Here is a 22,286-nt window from a genome sequence, read left to right as displayed (position 1 = left end):
CTAGACAAAAAGAGAGGCGTTCTTGCACTGTATAAGAGACCTCTCCGACCTGGGAGTGATAGTTCCTGTTCCGACTCAGGAACGGGGTCTGAGATTTTATTCCAATCTGTTTGTGGTTCCGGAAAAAGAGGGAACTTTCAGGCATATTTTAGACCTCAAGAGTCTAAACAAATTCCTCAGAGTACCGTCCTTCAAGATGGAAACTATTAGTTCCATTCTTCCTTTAAATCCACAGTTGTCATAAATTGACCCTCTTGGACCAAAGGACGCGTACTTGCATGTTCCCATTCACAAGGACAAGTTTCTAAGGTTTGCCTTTCTAGACGAACACTTCAAATTTGTGTCTAACCTTTGGTCTTGCCACAGCTCGCAGAATTTTCTCAAAGGTTCTGGGTTCGCTGTTGGCGGTGCTTCGGGTACGGGGTATTGCAGTGGCACCCTATCTGGACGACATCCTAGTCCAGGCGCCATCCTTCCAACAAGCAAGATCCCACACGGAAATGTTGCTATCCTTCCTGCGATCTCACGGGTGGAAGGTAAATTTGGAAAAGAGTTCCTTAATACCAAATGCAAGGGTAATTTTCTTGGGAACCATAATAGATTCTTCTGTCAGAAAAATCTTCAATACTTATCTAGCTCTTCAGTCCACTCCTCGGCCATCAGTGGCTCAGTGCATATAGGCAATCGGGCTGATGGTGGCGGCAATGGACATCATCCCGTTTGCTCGGTTCCACCTCAGACCTCTGCAGTTAAACATGCTCAGGCAATGGAACAGAGATTATGCGGACTAGTCTCCTCAAATACTTCTGGAGCAGGAGACAAGGGATTCTCTGCAATGGTGGTTGTCTCTGGATCATCTTTCCCAGGGAACCTGCTTTCGCAGACCATCTTGGGTAATAGTGACAACAGACGCCAGCCTTCTAGGATGGGGAGCAGTCTGGGGATCCCTAAAAGCTCAGGGAGTTTGGACTTAGTCAGAGTCTGTTCTTCATATAAACATTCTGGAGCTGAGAGCGATCTTCAATGCTCTTCTGGCCTGGCCACAGTTGGCCTCGGTCTAGTTTATAAGGTTCCAGTCAGACAACATAACTTCAGTGGCTTACATCAATCATCAGGGAGGAATGAGAAATTCCTTAGCGATGAGAGGTAGTCAAAATAATTCAGTGGGCGGAAACCCACTCTTGCTGTCTGTCGGCGATCCACATCCCAGGGGTGGACATCTGGGAGGTGGACTTCCTAAGCAGGCAGACCTTTCATCTGGGAGAGTGGGAACTCCATCCGGAAGTATTCTCCAGCCTGATTCTCAAATGGGGTCAGCAGGAATTAGATCTCATGGCATCTCGACAGAATGCCAAGCTCCTGAGGTACGGGGTCGAGGTCCAGGGACCCGCAGGCAGTACTGATGGATGCCCTGGCGGCACCTATGACCTTCAGTCGAGCATACCTATTTCCTCCATTTGCTCTTCTTCCTCGGGCCATTGCTCGAATCAAGCAAGAGAGGGCCTCTGTGATCCTCATTGCACCAGCTTGGCCTCGCAGGATTTGGTATGCGGATCTGGTGGACATGTCATCTCTGCCACCTTGGAGGCTTCCGTTGAGGAAGGACCTTCTACTTCAAGGGCCCTTTCTTCACCCAACTCTAGTTTCTCTGAAGCTGACTGCTTGGATATTGAACGCTTAATTTTATCCAAGCGGGGCTTTTCAGAATCGGTCATAGAGACCATGATTCAGGCTCGTACGTCTAACTAGAAGGATTTACCATAGGATATGGAGTAAATATCTCTATTGGTGTGAATCCAAGGGCTACTCATGGAGCAGAGTTAGGATTCCTAGAATTTTGTCCTTTCTACAAGAAGGTTTGGAGAAAGGATTATCGACAAGTTCATTAAAGGGTCGTCAAATTTCTGCCTTATCTATTTTGTTACACAAACGTTTGACATATATTGCAGATGTGCAATCTTTTTGTCAGGCCTTGGTCAGCATCAGGCCTGTGTTCAAGCCAATTACTCCTCCATGGAGTCTTAATTTGGTTCTCAAAGTTCTTCAAGGGGCTCCGTTTGAGCCTATGCATTCCTTAGATATTAAGTTGGTATCTTTGAAAGTTTTATTTCTTGTGGCTATTTCTTCTGCTCGCAGAGTGTCAGAATTTTCGGCTTTGCAGTATGAGTCTCCTTACCTTATTTTTCATTCAGATAAGGTAATTTTACGTACTAAATTAGGATTTCTTCCTAAAGTTGTTTCTGATCGGAACATTAATCAGGAGATTGTTGTTCCTTCCTTGTGTCCTAATCCTTCTCAGAAGGAGCGGCTTTTACACAATTTGGACGTGGTTCGGGCCTTAATGTTTTACCTGCAGGCGACTAGGGATTTTTTCATCAATCTTCTGCTCAGTTTGAGGTTTTATCAGGAAAACGTAAGGGACAGAAGCTAGGCTACGGCTACTTCTTTCTTTTTGGCTGAAGAGTATCATACGTTTTGCATATGAGACTGCTGGACAGCAGCCTCCAGAGAGAGTTAAGGCTCATTCCACGAGGACTGTTTCCTCATGGGCATTCAAAAATGAAGCTTCAGTGGAACAGATTTGCAAGGCTGCAACTTGGTCCTCTCTTCACACTTTTTCAAAATTTTACAAATTTGACACTTTTGCCTTGGCTGAGGCTGTTTTTAGGAGAAAGGTTCTTCAAGCAATGGTGCCTTCCGTTTTAGGTTCCCTGTCTTGTCCCTCCCATATCATCTGTGTACTCTAGCTTGGGTATTGATTTCCAATTGTAATTAAGATGATCCGTGGACTCATCATGTCATTAAAACGAAAAGAAAATGTATGCTTACCTGATAAATTTATTTCTTTTTTTGACACAATGAGTCCACGGCCTGCCCTGTTTTTGTAAGACATTTTTTGTTCACTGAGCCCATTCATCTCCTCTGATTGAAGGGACACTTTCTACTTGAACTGTATTTATTTGTACCAATATTCATACAGCACAAATTTGCATCATGTTTTTCCTGATTATGGGACGCCAGTCTTGGATAAAACTAGCAGCAACACCCAGCCAGTGACATCACGAATTGGAGGCGGACACACAGTCAGTGTGGTTTGGAAAAGCCGGTCTGGTAAGAAGACCTGCATATTAACATATACCAAGTCAGATCTGGTGGTCCGGTGATCTTGGTGTCTAGGAGGACGGCTGGTCTGTTTACATGCTGTAGTGATTTATACTGTGAATTCCCTGTCACCAAGAAGAGAGGCTTACTTAGCCCTGTTTTGTTACTTATATGAACTGTAACATGTTGTGGATACATTGTTCACAATTCCAGGTGGAACTTTAACAGATTGCTGATTACGTTGTGCCACATTACATGGCTATGATATATTTTAAGTTGCAACATTTATACCGGTAACATTTATTCAGGGATACCTGATATAGGCTCAGTTGAATTAGTTTTGTATTTCCCTAATAAATATTCGTTGTATAGAGGCGCTGGTTCTAAGCGCCTCTATTTGCCAATATACATCATTTGTACAGCTTTGAGAGAGACTGGAAGGCAGCTGTTCTAACTAAAGGGAAGTAACTATCCTATTGTATATTCTTTTTTTGTTCCTAATAAATATTCATATGATTTATCTCAATATGAGTGTGATGTATACGCTGATTTGTTCTTAAAGGGACGGTGTCTTTACTTTTGTATACATTGGATTAATAGGGGTTGCAGGATTAGGTTTACTGTTGGTGCTCTCTTTGATCAATTTAATTATTTAAACTTCCTGCACCAGGATCACCACAATTAATTATACAAGTGGTGCCCTGTCCCTACCCACCCATATCCTCACTAGCTGGTTATAGCTAGAGATTATTATTATTATTATTATTATTATTATTATTATTATTATTATTATTATTATTTATAATTATTATTATTTAAAAAATTCTTTCCTTTTTTTTTTTTTTTTTTATAAATTCTTATCTTTTGCTTATTTCCTTCACTGAGTCCAAATAGTAATTTAGTATAAATAAGTCCAATTAAGTGAGCAAAAAATGGTTCTGTTGAATTTTTCAGAGTTAAATTGCAGGAGAATGGGACAAAATAAAGTTTAGTACAATGTTATCTTATCAACGTATAATTTAACATTACAATCTCTGAGGACCTAATTATAAAGAGAAGAAATTCCCAAACTTAAAAAAAAAAAAAAAAAGTATTGAGCATTGAATTGTAATATGTTTTACTGCTTCACATCCAGAACCTGGGTATCTAGATAACCTGCTCCCAATCTAAAATTTGTTTTTCTAAAATTCTTTATATAGAAAAGTGCACAATACTGATGAGACTTCTTAGATAATTTCATCAGAGAAGAGAAAATCAGCCAAGATCTTAATTATTTTACGTTTAATATAGTTTCACAATCCCTGCAAATGTTTAATGTCAGAATTTACCTTGTACTATAAGTTTTTTTTATTTTTAAGAAAACTGAGTTTGACTGTCTATCTTCCTCCCCTATTCTCAGATCTTGTTCAGAATGTGGAAGCCCCTCATCATCGTGCTGGTGGGAAGAAAGTGCTGGACATCGAAGTCTTTTCCAGTAGGTCAAAGGTCTATATAGCTGTGGACGGGACTACAGTGAGTTCTAGTTGATGCAAAAATATTGCTGAAACTGTTTTGCATCATTTCCTCTAAATTACTTATCCCTTTGGCTGCTGGAAAGGGGCATAACACGTTGAATTTTTTTTAACAAGAAACCCCTCCAAAAAAATCTCTTTCCTTGCTAATGAGTGTCACTGTCTTTCTCATATCTCATCCATTAAGTCTCTCCATTACTCTCACTACCTTAAGCTACATCTCTCCAAAACTGAGCTCCTTATTTTCCCCTCTTCCAAAATCTCCACTCCCCCATTTCTCTAACTGTCGATAACTGCATCATTACCCCTATGCCCGATGTCTTGGGGTCACACTTGACTCGGATCTTTATTTCACTCCTCACATTCAGTCTTTTGCCAATTCCTGCTGCTTCCCCCTTAAAAACATCTCTAAAATTTGACATTTCCTTACGCATGACACAACCAAGAATTTAATCCACTCTCTCATCCTTTCTCACCTGGACTACTGTCTAGCTCCTTTACAATCCATAATGAATGCCTCTGCCAGGCTCGTCTTTCTCACACGTCGCTCTTAATCTGCTGCATCTCTCTGTCAGTTCCTTCACTGGCTTCCTCAGGCCTCCACAAAATTCTCCGACATACAAGGCCCTCACTGCATTACTCCCTCCTATATCTCAGACCTTTTTTCCAGATACTCTCCGTCCCATCTCCTTCGCTCTGCTCACGACCTCCTCTTCTCGTTACTTTCTCACATTTCTGTCTACAGGACTTCTCCAGACTGGCCCCTATCTTGTGGCGCTCTCTGCCTCACTCCACAAAACTCTCCCCTAGTTTTTAAAGTTTCAAGCACTCCCTAAGACTCTACTGTTCAGGGATGCATACAATCTACACTAGCTAAACCCAGTTACTCTCCTCCTTTGTTATCCCCTTGAACCCCCTTAGCATGTAAGCCTAAGAGCCCAGCTGTTGGTAGATCACCTTCATAAGAGCGGACTAAAACAGTGCAACTCATGTCAGGGCCCTCTACCCATTTGATCCCTATAAATGTTACCTGCATACCATGCCAATGTTTATAGTCCTACAGAATCTTTTGGCGCTCTACAAATAACTGATAAAAAATAAATTTAAAAAAAAAGGTATTTATTATTTCACATTGTAGGTGCTTGAAGATGAAGCAAGAGAACAAGGTCGGGGAATCCATGTGATAGTGCTGAACCAAGCAACGGTATGGTTTCCACGTTTTTATAGCATCATAAATACTACATTTTAAATTTCTCTTCACATCAACTCTTCAGCCTTGTAAGTACTGAACCCTGATTTACTGGGGATGGCCTTAAAGGTACATGAAACTTAAAGTTTTTCTTTCATGGTTTAGATAGAGCATAACATTTGAAACAACTCCAATTTACTTCTATCTGAAACATGAAAGTAAAAAAATTGAGTTTCATGTCCCTTTAAGGCGAAACCTAGAAATGTGTGTTTATTATAGTGTAGGTATTTATATATTTCAATTGCATAATGCAGTCTCTTGCAGTTATTTTTCTCTTCACATGGATTATTGCAACATCATTTAATTGTAGCAATTAAACAGAAGTTTATCTGATTCAGAATGTTTTCAACTAGACGTGCTAGACGATGTAATTTTAGAACTAGCGACTGCAATTCTATGTATATATTGTTAGAGAAACTCTGGGATACATTGATATAATCCCTTATAATAGATTTTATTTGAGCTCGTAGTAGGAATGGAAGGTAGTGGTTTCTGGGTCCGGTATATCTGGGATGTCGCATTACTGTTACAATTACAGTGACTGACCCCTCTTTATGTTACTATGCAGGGCCATGTTATGGCAAAGAGAGTGTTTGACACATATTCTCCGCATGAGGATGAAGCAATGGTTCTTTTCCTTAACATGGTGGCACGAGGGCGCATACTGATCTTCACAGTCAAGGTAAGGAGCTGCCAGTAAAAACAATAACTGCAACCAGCCAGGTGTCTTATTCCCACTGCTACTAAATGCAAACCTCTTCTACTGACTTCCTTGTTAGGATGAAGGCTCCTTCCATCTGAAAGATGCGGCTAAGAACCTTCTCAAGAGCATGGGCAGCCAGATTGCTTCCTCTCTTGGCTGGCGTGATATGTGGACGTTCATAGTAAAGAAAGGAGGTATGAGCCTGATCTTATGGAGTTGGAGAGATAATTGATTAGACGGCTGCTTAGGAGATCAGTCATCACTATAGTACATTAACCCCTTACTGCAGGGACTTATTTGTCTACATTGAAGCAAAGTTCCGATGTAAACAAGTAAAAATTTAAATCACGCGATCATTCATGTGATTGTGTTACTTCAGTAATGGGATCGGGTCAGAGGTGAGTGCCTATGACGATAGGAATGTTCTCCAGCCCACTATCCCATTCATGAAGCGGTTATGGATTCAAGACGTCCTAACGGCGGGAAGGGGTTAATCTTACTATGTCTTTCACAATTGAGAAATATCCTGTAGTATGCATTAACTAGAAGTCTAAGACATCCGGGATATTATCTAATTGTTACTGTTTTAAATGATATATTGAAAATAAGTGTTTTTTATTATATATATTTATGTAGCATTCTTTCAGTTTCCTTGGTAGCTGAGCTATTAACAAATAACCTAAGCTTTGCAAAGTATAATTAATTTAGTCTAAAAGATACATAACAGTAACTTTGTTGTCGCTATGAAGAATATGATCAATATAGGGCTGCAACTAACGATTATTTCAATAATCGATTAATCGGCCGATTATTTTTCCGATTAATCGGATAAAAAATAATCAATAATAGTTTCCTATATTTTAAATAAAATCCACATACTGAGTTTTACAAATATAAACTTCAGACTAAAACTTTACATTAACGTAACTGTTTATCCAATTTTTAAACAGCAGAACACATTTTTATAATCAATCAAAACAAAACCACAAACTGTTTTGAAAAGAAGTAGAAGTAGAAAGCATTAGACTATCACTGTTTAACTTTCTGTTATTTATTCTTTCAGAATCTTTGCATTGAAATACAAAAATGTCAACATGACCACCTGCTCCTGGCTTAGGCTGGCTCTCTGTTTGCAGCGATATTGCCTGCAGCAGGGAAGAGGCGCTCAGATGGTGTTGAGGTGTCTGAGATGCATAAGTAGGGATTTGCTAATTTTGCTAAAGTGGGATATTTATCTTTGTTAGCTCTTCACCAATGCTAAGTGTTTTCCACCTTGGCAAGAGGCCTCTCAAAAAAGTAAGCCTTGACTTCATTCTAACAGAAAAAATATCTTGAATATCTATATGCAATAGTAAATAACCAGCTATAAGGTTAGGGACAAATATCTAGTCCGCTCTAAAAATAACACATATACAGCATTTATGGAGGTTGAATCTGGTATAAATTATAACAATTTATTAAAAATATAAAAAAAAAGTGCTAAGGACTATATATCAATAACAGGACAAAGCCTTACACTCCCAGGCAGCTGAGAAATATATATACAATTTTTATATATATTTTTGTTTGTTGTAGGGCAGATTTTTGGAGAGAAGCATTCAAAATCACCTGCGTTATCAACATGGGGTGACCCAGTCCTGCTGAAGACGGATATCCAGCTTGTCCCACCTGAAGGTACGTTGCAGGAGTTTTGTTGCTATATGAGAACATCCTTTGAAGGATTTGTTCCAGAATGATTTGCTTTTGACTTTTATTTGCACATCTTTATCAATGCAGCACATTGTAAGAGTTTAGGAATAAAACATTTCAGTTCACCCACAGTGCACTGAAATTATACATCCACTTTCAGATTATTTCTATGCTGTGGAGGTTAAAGGGACAGTCTAGTCAAAATGAAACATTCATGATTCAGATAGACCATGCATTTTTAAACAACTTTCCAATTTACTTTTATCATCAAATTTGCTTTGTTCTCTTGGAATTTGTTGAAAGCTAGGTAGGCTCATATGCTTATTTTTAAGCCCTTGAAGGCTGCCTCTTAGTGCGTTCTGACAGTTTTTCACAGACGGCGGTAGTTCATGTGTGCAACATAGATAAGATTGTGCTCACCCCCGTGGAGTTACTTATAAGAAGGCACTGATTGGCTAAAATGTAAGTATTTCAAAAGAACTAAGATGAGGGGGCAGTCTGCAGAGGCTTAGATACAAGGTAATCGCAGAGGTAAAAAGTGTATTTATATAACTGTTTGTTGTGCATAACTGGGAAAGGGTAATAAAGGGATTCTTATCTTTTTTTTAAGTTTTCAAGTAGACTGTCCCTGTTTAAGAGTCAATCACTGATTTCACCTTTTGATCATTTAAACAAAAGAGAAATGGTCTTGTATGTAATGAACTCTTCTAAAGTTTTATGATGTGTATTGACCTTTCTCTTATTAGGCCTATATTTATAAATGAATAGGATCGCCGCCAATAACAGAGTACAGTAGCGTAATAACTGTACAGTAGTCTCACCTTTTTTGGATTTTTCTTTACATAAATTCCTTTGCTGACTTTTTAAGTTACAACTTTTGCCATTTGTGATTGGAAACCAAGCTTCTTGTGTATAGTTTCATTAGATATAAAACAAGATCAATCTTGAACTGGTATGTGGCAGAACTTAGATGCATGTAATACATAAAACTTCTAGGTTTTCATTCCCTGTTGTACATGTATCTATAGACAAAAGGCTTTACCTGGCTCCTAAAACAAGGTGAGCTACCGCCTACATCTTCTACAAGCACAACTCCCCCCTATACATGACACACAAAGGTTTACCCTTAGAAACATAACCGGTCAAACTACAAAAACGAAAACCAAAAAAAAAATCTTTCAGGATTCAGAACATACAAAATTAAACAACTTTCTAATTTACTACTATTATCTAATTTGCTTTGTTTTCTTGGTATCCTTTTGTTGAAATCCATACCTAGATAGGCTCAGGAGCTGGGTGCTAGCTGCTGATTGGTGGCTGCACATATATGCCTCTTGTGATTCGCTTACAGATGTGTTCAGCTAGCTCCCAGTAGTGCATTGCTGCTACTTCAATTAAAGATACCAAGAGAATGAAGCAAAATTGATAATAGAAGTAAACTGGAAAGTTGTTAAAAATCAAATGCTCTGTCTGAATCGTGAAACAAAATAATGTGGGTTTCATGTCCCTTTAATTAGAGGAGAGACAAAGGCAGCTTTGAGCCATGTGAATAAATGTCTCAATAAATCTGGGTATAAGCGCATAAATAATGTCTTTAGATGACACTTTCTTCCTTCATGTCACCTTTTCATGTATTATAATGTTCTGAAATCTCATTAACCTCATAAATACATTGAGGGTTGGTAGTTAAAGTGATGGTAAACTTTCCCCTTTTAATATACAGATCTGGAATGTAGGCATTTTTTTAGAGTTTAAAGAGACAGTCAACATCAGAATTTTTGTTGTTTAAAAAGAAAGATAATCCCTTTTATTACCCATTCCCCAGTTTTGCATAAGCAACAGTTATAATAATATATGTTTTACCTCTGTAATTACCTTGTATCTAAGCCTCTGCAGACTGTCCCCTTATTTCAGTTCTTTTGACTGACTTGCATTTTAGCCAATCAGTGCTCACTCCTAGGTCACTTCACGTGCATGAGCTCAATAATATCTATATGAAACACATGAAGTAATGCCCTCTAGTGGTCAAAATGCATTCAGATTAGAGGCAATCTTCAAGGTCTAAGAAATTAGCATATGAACCTCCTAGGTTTAGCTTTCAACTAAGAATAACAAGAGAACAAAGCAAAATTGGGAAGTTGTTTAAAATGACATGTCCTATTTAAATCCTGAAAGTTTTTTTGCGACTTGACTGTCCCTTTAATTCATCCCTTGTACTGAAGATGCACTATAACTTTTTAATGTAGCGGTAAAATTCAATACCCGGTGCACCTGCCACCCACTTAAAAAAATCATCGCTCTAGCTACAATAAAAGTGCCGTACAGCTAAAGCACTGATTGGAGAACAGCTCAAACCGTTTGCTCACAAAAAAAAAAAATTACTTTTTTGAAGTTGCTGGCCAAGAGCATAGGGTATTAGAATGACATGGCTCAATTAAAAAGTGAGTTGCAGCGCATCTTCATTACAACTGATGAATTCAACTCCACCTAAAATACAAAGGGGAAAGATTATCATCACTTTAATGTATGTCACAATATCATTTACTACAGACGCTGAATGCCATTGGCCTGATACAGAGTTGAATCGCAGGAGGAAGAGATTCTGCAGTAAGGTGGAAGGTTACGGCAGCGTTTGCAGCTGTAAGGATCCGACTCCTATTGAGTTTAACCCAAGCCCTGTGAGTATTAAGTACAGCGTTGTTCCTGTAAAGTGTGGAACATTTTTGTCATTTCGCAAGTGACAAGCAAGGACCAGAGTTAGAGAGTGTGTGTGTGTGTGTATATATAAAACATACCTATAACAAAGAAACAGTTTTCTATCGGCTAGATTACGAGTCTTGCGTTATGCGTAAAAAAAGCAGCGTTAAGCCTCATAACGCTGCTTTTTAACTACCGCTGCTATTAAGAGTCTTGTAGGTACAGCTGTACCGCACACTTCTTTTGCCTTACCGCAAATCAACTTACACAATTTGCGTATAGTCTATTTTCAATGGGACTTCCATAGCGCCGGTATTGCAAGCTTGTCCTGGGAGGCCAAAAATTGAGCGGTACAGCCTATCCCGCAATATTCGTAACGCATTCTAAAGTCAGTAGTTATAAGTTTTACTCTGGTCCTCCAGACGGGCAGAAGTCTTCATCCAACCGGCGTGGAGTGGGTCCAACTTCAAGACATCCGAGATGGTGTCCCTTAGAATTCTGTCAGCCAATCGGAATTAAGGTTGGACAAATCCTATTGGCTGATCCAATCAGCCAATAGGCTTGAGCTTGCATTCTATTGGCTGTTCCAATCGGAATCTAAGGGACGCCATCTTGGATGACATCACTTAAAGGTACATTCATTCGTCGGGTAGTCGTCGTTGGAAGAGGATGCTCCGCACCGGATGTCTTGAAGATGGACCCACTTTGCGCTGGATAGATGAAGATGCCGTCTGGATGAAGACTTCTGCCCGTCTGAAGGACCACTTCTCCCTGCTTGGATGAAGACTTCTCCCTGCTTGGATGAAGACTTCTCCCTGCTTGGATGAAGACTTCTCCCTGCTTGGATGAAGACTTCTCCCTGCTTGGATGAAGACTTCTCCCTGCTTGGATGAAGACTTCTCCCGGCTTGGATGAAGACTTCTCCCGGCTTGGATGAAGACTTCTCCCGGCTTGGATGAAGACTTCTCCCGGCTTGGATGAAGACTTCTCCCGGCTTGGATGAAGACTTCTCCCGGCTTGGATGAAGACTTCTCCCGGCTTGGATGAAGACTTCTCCCGGCTTGGATGAAGACTTCTCCCGGCTTGGATGAAGACTTCTCCCGGCTTGGATGAAGACTTCTCCCGGCTTGGATGAAGACTTCTCCCGGCTTGGATGAAGACTTCTCCCGGCTTGGATGAAGACTTCTCCCGGCTTGGATGAAGACTTCTCCCGGCTTGGATGAAGACTTCTCCCGGCTTGGATGAAGACTTCTCCCGGCTTGGATGAAGACTTCTCCCGGCTTGGATGAAGACTTCTCCCGGCTTGGATGAAGACTTCTCCCGGCTTGGATGAAGACTTCTCCCGGCTTGGATGAAGACTTCTCCCGGCTTGGATGAAGACTTCTCCCGGCTTGGATGAAGACTTCTCCCGGCTTGGATGAAGACTTCTCCCGGCTTGGATGAAGACTTCTCCCGGCTTGGATGAAGACTTCTCCCGGCTTGGATGAAGACTTCTCCCGGCTTGGATGAAGACTTCTCCCGGCTTGGATGAAGACTTCTCCCGGCTTGGATGAAGACTTCTCCCGGCTTGGATGAAGACTTCTCCCGGCTTGGATGAAGACTTCTCCCGGCTTGGATGAAGACTTCTCCCGGCTTGGATGAAGACTTCTCCCGGCTTGGATGAAGACTTCTCCCGGCTTGGATGAAGACTTCTCCCGGCTTGGATGAAGACTTCTCCCGGCTTGGATGAAGACTTCTCCCGGCTTGGATGAAGACTTCTCCCGGCTTGGATGAAGACTTCTCCCGGCTTGGATGAAGACTTCTCCCGGCTTGGATGAAGACTTCTCCCGGCTTGGATGAAGACTTCTCCCGGCTTGGATGAAGACTTCTCCCGGCTTGGATGAAGACTTCTCCCGGCTTGGATGAAGACTTCTCCCGGCTTGGATGAAGACTTCTCCCGGCTTGGATGAAGACTTCTCCCGGCTTGGATGAAGACTTCTCCCGGCTTGGATGAAGACTTCTCCCGGCTTGGATGAAGACTTCTCCCGGCTTGGATGAAGACTTCTCCCGGCTTGGATGAAGACTTCTCCCGGCTTGGATGAAGACTTCTCCCGGCTTGGATGAAGACTTCTCCCGGCTTGGATGAAGACTTCTCCCGGCTTGGATGAAGACTTCTCCCGGCTTGGATGAAGACTTCTCCCGGCTTGGATGAAGACTTCTCCCGGCTTGGATGAAGACTTCTCCCGGCTTGGATGAAGACTTCTCCCGGCTTGGATGAAGACTTCTCCCGGCTTGGATGAAGACTTCTCCCGGCTTGGATGAAGACTTCTCCCGGCTTGGATGAAGACTTCTCCCGGCTTGGATGAAGACTTCTCCCGGCTTGGATGAAGACTTCTCCCGGCTTGGATGAAGACTTCTCCCGGCTTGGATGAAGACTTCTCCCGGCTTGGATGAAGACTTCTCCCGGCTTGGATGAAGACTTCTCCCGGCTTGGATGAAGACTTCTCCCGGCTTGGATGAAGACTTCTCCCGGCTTGGATGAAGACTTCTCCCGGCTTGGATGAAGACTTCTCCCGGCTTGGATGAAGACTTCTCCCGGCTTGGATGAAGACTTCTCCCGGCTTGGATGAAGACTTCTCCCGGCTTGGATGAAGACTTCTCCCGGCTTGGATGAAGACTTCTCCCGGCTTGGATGAAGACTTCTCCCGGCTTGGATGAAGACTTCTCCCGGCTTCGTTGAGGATGGATGTCGGATCTTCAAAACTGTTAGTGGATCTTAAGGGGGTTAGTGTTAGGATTTCTTTTTTAAGACACGAAGAGTCCACGGATCATCTCAATTACTAATGGGATATTCACCTCCTGGTCTGCAGGAGGAGGCAAAGAGCACACCAGCAGAGCTATTAAATAGCTAATCCCTTCCCTCCCACCCCAGTCATTCTCTTGCCTGCGTTCGTGATAGGAAGTGGCAAAGTGAGGTGTTAGGATTAGATTCTTCAAGAGTTTATTATTTTTAAAGTAGTTCAAGATTGTACTGCTTTGTTCTAGGGTGTAGCCGTAGTCCATATCAGTCTCTTCAGTAGGGCTTTGGTGGCTTTAGAGCAATGGGAATTTGTGGGACATAATTCTCACTGCGCCTCCCATATATTTGCTGCCCTATATGCCTTAGTCTGAGGTAATGGATTACTCAGCATGCCTTTTTCTCAACAGGTCACTAAGAGGGAGAGGACTTCTTAAACCTGTGATCTGCCTAGCTGTCAGGCAGACATTAAGGTAAGTACTGCTTATTTGTTTCTGGGGGACCCAGGAAAGGGCTAGCACTTTATTCCCATTTGACATAATTTCTAATTTTCCTGGTTCAGGATATTTAAAGGGACACTAAACCCCAAAAAGTTATTTCATGATTCAGGTAGAGAATAAAATTTTAAATAACTTTCCAAATTACTTCTATTATGCTTCATTCTTTAGATATCCTTTGCTGAAGAAATAGCAATGCACATGGGTGAGCCAATCAGACGAGGCCTCTATGTGCATCTACCAATCAGCAGCTACTGAGCATATCTAGATATGCTTTTCAGCAAAGCATATCAAGAGAATGAAGCAAATTAGATAATAGAAGTAAATTAAAAAGTTGTTTAAAATTGCATGCTCTTTCTAAATCCTGAAAGAAAAAAAATTGTTTCATGTCCCTTTTAACCCCTTAGTGACCAGAGCACTTTTCCATTTGTTGACCGTTTGGGACCAAGGCTATTTTTACATTTCTGCGGTGTTTGTGTTTAGCTGTAATTTTCCTCTTACTCATTTACTGTACCCACACATATTATATACCGTTTTTCTCGCCATTAAATGGACTTTCTAAAGATACAATTATTTTCATCATATCTTATAATTTACTATTAAAAAAAAAATTATAAAATATGAGGAAAAAATGGAAAAAAAACAATTTTTTCAAACTTTGACCCCCAAAATCTGTTGCACATCTACAACCACCAAAAAACACCCATGCTAAATAGTTTCTAAATTTTGTCCTGAGTTTAGAAATACCCAATGTTTACATGTTCTTTGCTTTTTTTGCAAGTTATAGGGCACTAAATAAAAGTAGCACTTTGCTATTTCCAAACCACTTTTTTTCAAAATTAGCGCTAGTTACATTGGGACACTGATATCTGTCAGGAATCCCTGAATATCCTTTGGGATGTCTTCTAAAAATATATACATGTTAAAGTATTGATCTAGGCTCATTTTGGTATATTTCATGCCACCATTTCACCGCCAAATGCGATCAAATAAAAACAAATGTTCACTTTTTCACAAATTTTTTCACAAACTTTAGGTTTCTCACTGAAATTATTTACAAACAGCTTGTGCAATTATTGCACAAATGGTTTTAAATGCTTCTCTGGGATCCCCTTTGTTCAGAAATAGCAGATATATATGGCTTTTACGTTGCTTTTTGGTAATTAGAAGGCCGCTAAATGCCACTGCGCACCACACGTGTATTATGCGCAGCAGTGAAGGGGTTAATTAGGGAGCATGTAATGAGCTTGTAGGGTTAATTTTAGCTGTAGTGTAGTAAACATCCCCAAGTATTGATCTAGGCCCATTTTGGTATATTTCATGCCACCATTTCACCGCCAAATGCAATCAAATTAAAAAAAACTTTAAATATTTCACAATTTTAGGTTTCTCACTGAAATTATTTACAAACAGCTTGTGCAGTTATGGCACAAATTGTTGTAAATGCTTCTCTGGGATCCCCTTTGTTCAGAAATAGCAGACATATATGGCTTTGGCGTTGCTTTTTGGTAGTTAGAAGGTCGCTAAATGCCGCTGCGCATCACACGTATATTATGTCTAGCAGTGAAGGAGTTAATTAGGTAGCTTGTAGGGAGCTTGCAGGGTTAATTTTAGCTTTAGTGTAGAGATCAGCCTCCCACCTGACACATCCCACCCCCTGATCCCTCCCAAACAGCTCACTTCCCTCCCCCACCCCACAATTGTCCCCGCCATCTGCCAGTACTAAAATAAAAGTTTTTAGGTTTTTAAAAAAAAAAAATTCTTCTGCTGTGTAGGACCCCCCTTAGCCCCCAACCTCCCTCATCCCCCCTCAAACAGCTCTTTAACCCCCCCCCCCCTCTGCCTTTATTGGGCACCATATTGGGTACTAGCAGCTGTCTGCCAGTACCCAGTTTGAAAAATAATAATGTATTTTTTTTTTTTTTTTTTTTTTTTTAAATATTTTATTTCTGTAGTGTAGCTGCCCCCCCCCCTCAACATCCAACCCCCCACCCTCTCCCTGATGCCTTGATTTCAAAATCCCACCCTCCCCAGTCCTCTCTCCCACCCTCCAGATCTACAGCATATTGATGCTGTTTTGATAGACATCACGTGCACGCCCGTGCACGCGCGTGCACAACTCTTGTGCACGTGCCCGTGCACGCATCTAGAGCATGCGCACGCACCCGCACTAGATCCCTCCCCCCTCCTCCACCAATAACTGCCCACCCGCCTCCCTGGATGAGCTCCCACCCACCAACCATAACGGCCATCGGTAGCCGATGCAGAGAGGGCCACAGAGTGGCTCTCTCTGCATCGGATGGCTAAAAACAGTTATTGCAGGATGCCTCAATATTGAGGCATCACTGCAATAACATGAAAGCAGCTGGAAGCTATCAGGATCGCTTCCACTGCTTTCAAAGACCAACGACGTATGGGGTACGTCCTTGGTCATTAACTGCATTTTTTTGCAGGACGTACCCCATACTTCGTTGGTCGTTAAGGGGTTAATGACCGCTTTAATGCAAGTACAGGGACTGGGGAATTTGAATTTAAATAAACACTTGCTCAGTTTTATTTTTATTTTTTTCACTATATCATCCTCTTATTGTCAGTTACTTATCTTCACGCCCACGATGGGCGGAGCTTTCAACTCGCGCCATTTTAAACAACAAAGGTTGCCCAGCAGTCGGGCAGATACTCTGCCTACATCAAGAAAGTGAAGCATTCTTTTCAGTGGTGTAGAAGTGCATGATTCTGCATATGGACATGCGTTTCTAGCACCGGTTGGGGATTTGAGTTTCCTGCTTCTCTGTAGCGCATCACGGACTGAAAAATAGATTGTGCTGTTTTATGTATTGATTCCAGTCGTTGCTTATGAGGTGCAGGGGTGCTTTTATTTTTATAAGTAGTTTTTTTGAGCTAAAAAATATACTTTCTGATATATCATTATTACTTTTTATTACACAAAATAACGCAGTGGTCTCTTTGCATTTAAAGAGACAGTACCATTTTGGAAAACATTAATTTTATTGTTTATAAGGCCAAATTCTGTTTAAGTATGGACCAAGGATCCTTACAAAATGCTTCTTGCTCATTGTGTTTTTGGAAGCAACTGTAGAAACACCAATCCCTTTCTGTCCTACATGTATTCAAAGGACCTTAAATTTTAGGGATCATATTTTTTTCTGAGCAAAATTTTTCTATGGCCAATGTTGCATCAGGCTCAATTGATGAGGGTCAAGTTATGCCGCAGCTTTCTCCCCAAACGTCCCAAAATGTACCACCAGCACAAGCAGTGCCCTGCACCTCTGCTCTAGCATTTACACAAGGAAAATCACACATGTATTGTAGGCTACTAATGTAAGCAACTAGAACTGTATGTATCACAATTTCTAGCAATTTGTAACACAATATCTATCATCAAAATATCTACTGATAATCAAAAGTATGTGCGCTAAGTGCATATACCAAAATAGCTTCCGTTAAATATGGCTATGTCCGCATGACAGTGAAATGTCCACAAAGGTGCAGATGAATATGAATGCTTTACTGGTATCCGTGATTCCTTTAGTGTAGCACAGTGTTTTTGGGTGTTAGTGCTCTAATGGATCCACTCGAAACTACAGGTACCTGTTTTAGTGATCCTTTTAAGTTCAGCTCTTAGAGTGGAATGAGCTGTCTTCTTTGTCCTATGTCACCTTGTAGAAGTAAATGCCTCCAGAATAAGACGAGCAATGTAACTGCTTTAGCTGATCTTGAAGCCGCGCTGTCAACCCCAGCTACAAACACTTCTGTCTCTTGCTCAGTTCGCGCCTATACCGGCTTAGTGCCGGCTCTACAGCTGATCCTTTCCGGCACCCCACAGCTCAAACCAGACACTCCCATACCACTAAGCCAATCAGCGCCCTAACCGGTATAGGCGCAAACTGAGCAAGAGACAGAAGTGTTTGTAGCTGGGGTTCACAGTGCGGCTTCAAGATCAGCTAAAGCAGTTACATTGCTCGTCTTATTCTGGAGGCATTTACTTCTACAAGGTGACATCGGACAAAGACAGCTCATTCCACTCTAAGAGCTGAACTTAAAAGGATCACTAAAACAGGTACCTGTAGTTTCGAGTGGATCCATTAGAGCACTAACACCCAAAAACACTGTGCTACACTAAAGGAATCACAGATACCAGTAAAGCATTCATATTCATCTGCACCTTTGTGGACATTTCACTGTCATGCGGACATAGCCATATTTAACGGAAGCTATTTTGGTATATGCACTTAGCGCACATACTTTTAGATTATCAGTAGATATTTTTATGATAGATATTGTGTTACAAATTGCTAGAAATTGTGATACATACAGTTCTAGTTGCTTACATTAGTAGCCTACAATACATGTGTGATTTTCCTTGTGTAAATGCTTTTATAGATTACTCACATTTTTTAATAGAGATTGGCCAATCACATATTTTACTGTCTGAATTCTTGTATAAGGTGTAATTTTTACCTAGGAGATTATCATTCCATGTTATACATATATTTTTATTTTTAGGTTCTCATTGTGACATTTGTTGAAGAATAAATTATTTTCTCCTGTTAAGTGTAGTCAGTCCACGGGTCATCCATTACTTATGGGATTATATCTCCTCCCTAACAGGAAGTGCAAGAGGATCACCCAAGCAGAGCTGCTATATAGCTCCTCCCCTCTACGTCATACCCAGTCATTCTCTTGCACCTAACTAATAGATAGGACGTGTGAGAGGACTGTGGTTGTTAAACTTAGTTTTATTTCTTCAATCAAAAGTTTGTTATTTTAAACAGCACCGGAGTGTGTTTTTTCTCAGGCAGCATTAGAAGAAGAATCTACCTGAGTTTGTGTATGATCTTAGCGGTCGTAACTAAGATCCACTTGCTGTTCTCGGCCATTCTGAGGAGTGAGGTAACTTCAGAACAGGGGATAGCAGGCAGGGTTCACCTGCAAGGAGGTATGTTGCAGTATATTATTTTCTAAGGAATGGAATTGACTGAGAAAATACTGCTAATACCGATGTAATGTAAGTGCAGCCTTAAATGCAGTAGTAGCGACTGGTATCAGGCTGATATGTATGTATGTTTACACTGAAGTATTTCTGGGGAATGGAACTTCACTAAGAAAATACTGTATACATTTAAGTAATATTTGAGCCTCCACTGCAGTGAAAGCGACTAGCAGCAGGCTTATTAATAACATTTCATAATTTTATTTTTAAAAACGTTTACTGGCATGTTAATCGTTTTTTTCTGAGGTACTTGGTGATAAAACTTTATGGGCTTGATTTTTACCACAGGGCTGTCGTTTGTTTCTGTATAAAATCAGTTTACTGAGCTTCCCCACTGTTGTATTATGAGTGGGAGGGGCCTATTTTAGCGCTTTATTGCGCAGTAAAAATTCAGTCACAGTCTTCCTATTTCTTCCTCCATGATCCAGGACGTCTCTACAGAGCCCAGGGGTCTCCAAAACTAGTTTTGAGGGAGGTAATCACTCACAGCAGACCTGTGAGAGTGTGTTTTGACTGTGATAAAAACGTTTATATTAAATTGTTATCCGTTTTTGGGTATTAAGGGGTTAATCATCCATTTGCTGGTGGGTGCAATCCTTTGCTAACTTAATGCATTTACTGTGACAATTTGGTTGCTATAACTAATTTGGTTCATTGTTATTTCAACTGTGACAGTTTTTTGTGCTTCTTAAAGGCACAGTAACGTTTTTTTATATTGCTTGTAAATTTATTTGAAAAGTATTTTCCAAGCTTGCTAGTCTCATTGCTAGTCTGTTTAAACATGTCTGACACAGATGAATCTCTTTGTTCAATATGTTTAAAGGCCAATGTGGAGCCCAATAGAAATTTGTGTACTAATTGCATTGATGCTACTTTAAATAAAAGCCAATCTGTACATGTAAAGAAAATTTCACCAGACAACGAGGGGGAAGTTATGCCGACTAACTCTCCTCACGTGTCAGTACCTTCGCCTCCCACTCAGGAGGTGCGTGATATTGTGGCGCCAAGTACATCAGGGCGGCCCATACAAATCACTTTGCAAGACATGGCTAATGTTATGACTGAAGTACTATCTAAATTGCCAGAATTTAGGGGTAAACGCGATCACTCTGGGGTAAGAACAGAGTGTGCTGATAATAATAGAGCCATGTCTGATACTGCGTCACAATTTGCAGAACATGAGGACGGAGAGCTTCATTCTGTGGGTGACTGATCTGATCCAAGTAAACTGGACTCAGACATTTCAAATTTTAAATTTAAGCTTGAGAACCTCGGTGTATTACTAGGGGAGGTATTAGCGGCTCTGAATGATTGTAACACGGTTGCAATTCCAGAGAAAATATGTAGGCTGGATAAATATTTTGCGGTACCGGCGTGTACTGACGTTTTTCCTATACCTAAAAGGCTTACAGAAATTGTTAACAAGGAGTGGGATAGACCCGGTGTGCCTTTAACCCCCTCCTATATTTAGAAAAATGTTTCCAATAGACACCACCACACGGGACTTATGGCAGTCGGTTCCTAAGGTGGAGGGAGCAGTTTCTACTCTGGCTAAGCGCACCACTATCCCGGTGGAGGATAGCTGTGCTTTTTCAGATCCAATGGATAAAAAGTTAGAGGGTTACCTTAAGAAAATGTTTGTTCAACAAGGTTTTATATTACAACCCCTTGCATGCATTGCGCCTGTCACGGCTGCGGCGGCATTCTGGTTTGAGTCTCTGGAAGAGACCCTTAGCTCAGCTCCATTGGATGAGATTATAGACAAGCTTAAAGTCCTTAAGCTAGCTAATTCATTTATTTCTGATGCCGTAGTACACTTAACTAAGCTTACGGCTAAGAACTCCGGATTCGCCATTCAAGCGCGTAGAGCGCTGTGGCTTAAATCCTGGTCAGCCGATGTGACTTCTAAATCTAAATTGCTTAACATCCCTTTCAAAGGGCAGACATTATTCGGGCCCGGTTTGAAAGAAATTATCGCTGACATTACTGGAGGTAAGGGCCATGCCCTGCCTCAAGATAGGGCCAAACCATGGGCTAAACAGTCTAATTTTCGTGCCTTTTGTAACTTCAAGGCAGGAGCAGCATCAACTTCCTCCGCTCCAAGACAGGAAGGAACTGTTGCTCGCTACAGACAGGGCTGGAAACCTAACCAGTCTTGGAACAAGGGCAAGCAGGCCGGAAAGCCTGCTGCTGCCCCTAAGATAGCATGAAGTGAGGGCCCCGATCCGGAAACGGATCTAGTGGGGGGCAGACTTTCTCTCTTCGCCCAGGCTTGGGCAAGAGATGTCCAGGATCCCTGGGCGTTAGAGATCATATCTCAGGGATATCTTCTGGACTTCAAAGCTTCTCCTCCAAAAGGGAGATTCCATCTTTCAAGGTTGTCAGCAAACCAGATAAAGAAAGAGGCGTTTCTACGCTGTGTACAAGACCTTTTACTAATGGGAGTGATCCACCCAGTTCCGCGGTCGGAACACGGACAAGGGTTTTACTCAAATCTGTTTGTGGTTCCCAAAAAAGATGCAACCTTCAGACCAATCTTGGACTTAAAGTTCCTAAACAAATTCCTAAGAGTTCCATCGTTTAAAATGGAAACTATTCGGACCATCTTACCTATGATCCAAAAGGGTCAGTACATGACCACAGTGGATTTAAAGGATGCCTACCTTCACATACCAATTCACAAGGATCATTACCGGTATCTAAGGTTTGCCTTCCTAGACAGGCATTACCAGTTTGTAGCTCTTCCCTTCGGGTTAGCTACAGCTCCAAGAATCTTTACAAAGGTTCTGGGCTCTCTTCTGGCGGTACTAAGACCGCGAGGAATAGCGGTAGCTCTGTACCTAGACGACATTCTGATACAAGCGTCAAGTTTCCAAACTGCCAAGTCTCATACAGAGTTAGTTCTGGCATTTCTAAGGTTGCATGGGTGGAAGGTGAACGTAGAAAAGAGTTCTCTATTGCCACTCACAAGAGTTCCCTTCTTGGGGACTCTTATAGATTCTGTAGAAATGAAAATTTACCTGACAGAGGACAGGTTATCAAAACTTC

The 22,286-nt window shown here is 41.3% G+C and overlaps 1 protein-coding gene across 1 annotated transcript in view; it reads left to right on the top strand.

Annotated features, from left to right (window-relative positions):
- The window catches only part of POMGNT1 (protein O-linked mannose N-acetylglucosaminyltransferase 1 (beta 1,2-)), a 104,736-nt gene that overhangs the window by 12,243 nt on the left and 70,207 nt on the right, over positions 1-22,286 (top strand). Inside the window, exons 4-9 of the mRNA XM_053693418.1 lie at positions 4,502-4,614; positions 5,752-5,817; positions 6,431-6,544; positions 6,642-6,759; positions 8,141-8,239; positions 10,805-10,932. Coding sequence (XP_053549393.1) covers positions 4,502-4,614; positions 5,752-5,817; positions 6,431-6,544; positions 6,642-6,759; positions 8,141-8,239; positions 10,805-10,932 — 638 coding nt within the window. The remainder of the gene's footprint in view (positions 1-4,501; positions 4,615-5,751; positions 5,818-6,430; positions 6,545-6,641; positions 6,760-8,140; positions 8,240-10,804; positions 10,933-22,286) is intronic.

Source organism: Bombina bombina, chromosome 10, assembly GCF_027579735.1.
Source record: "Bombina bombina isolate aBomBom1 chromosome 10, aBomBom1.pri, whole genome shotgun sequence".
In the NCBI taxonomy this organism is placed as follows: domain Eukaryota; kingdom Metazoa; phylum Chordata; class Amphibia; order Anura; family Bombinatoridae; genus Bombina; species Bombina bombina.
Note: the sequence above shows the minus strand (reverse complement) of the source record. Positions and strands in the feature narration are given on the sequence as shown.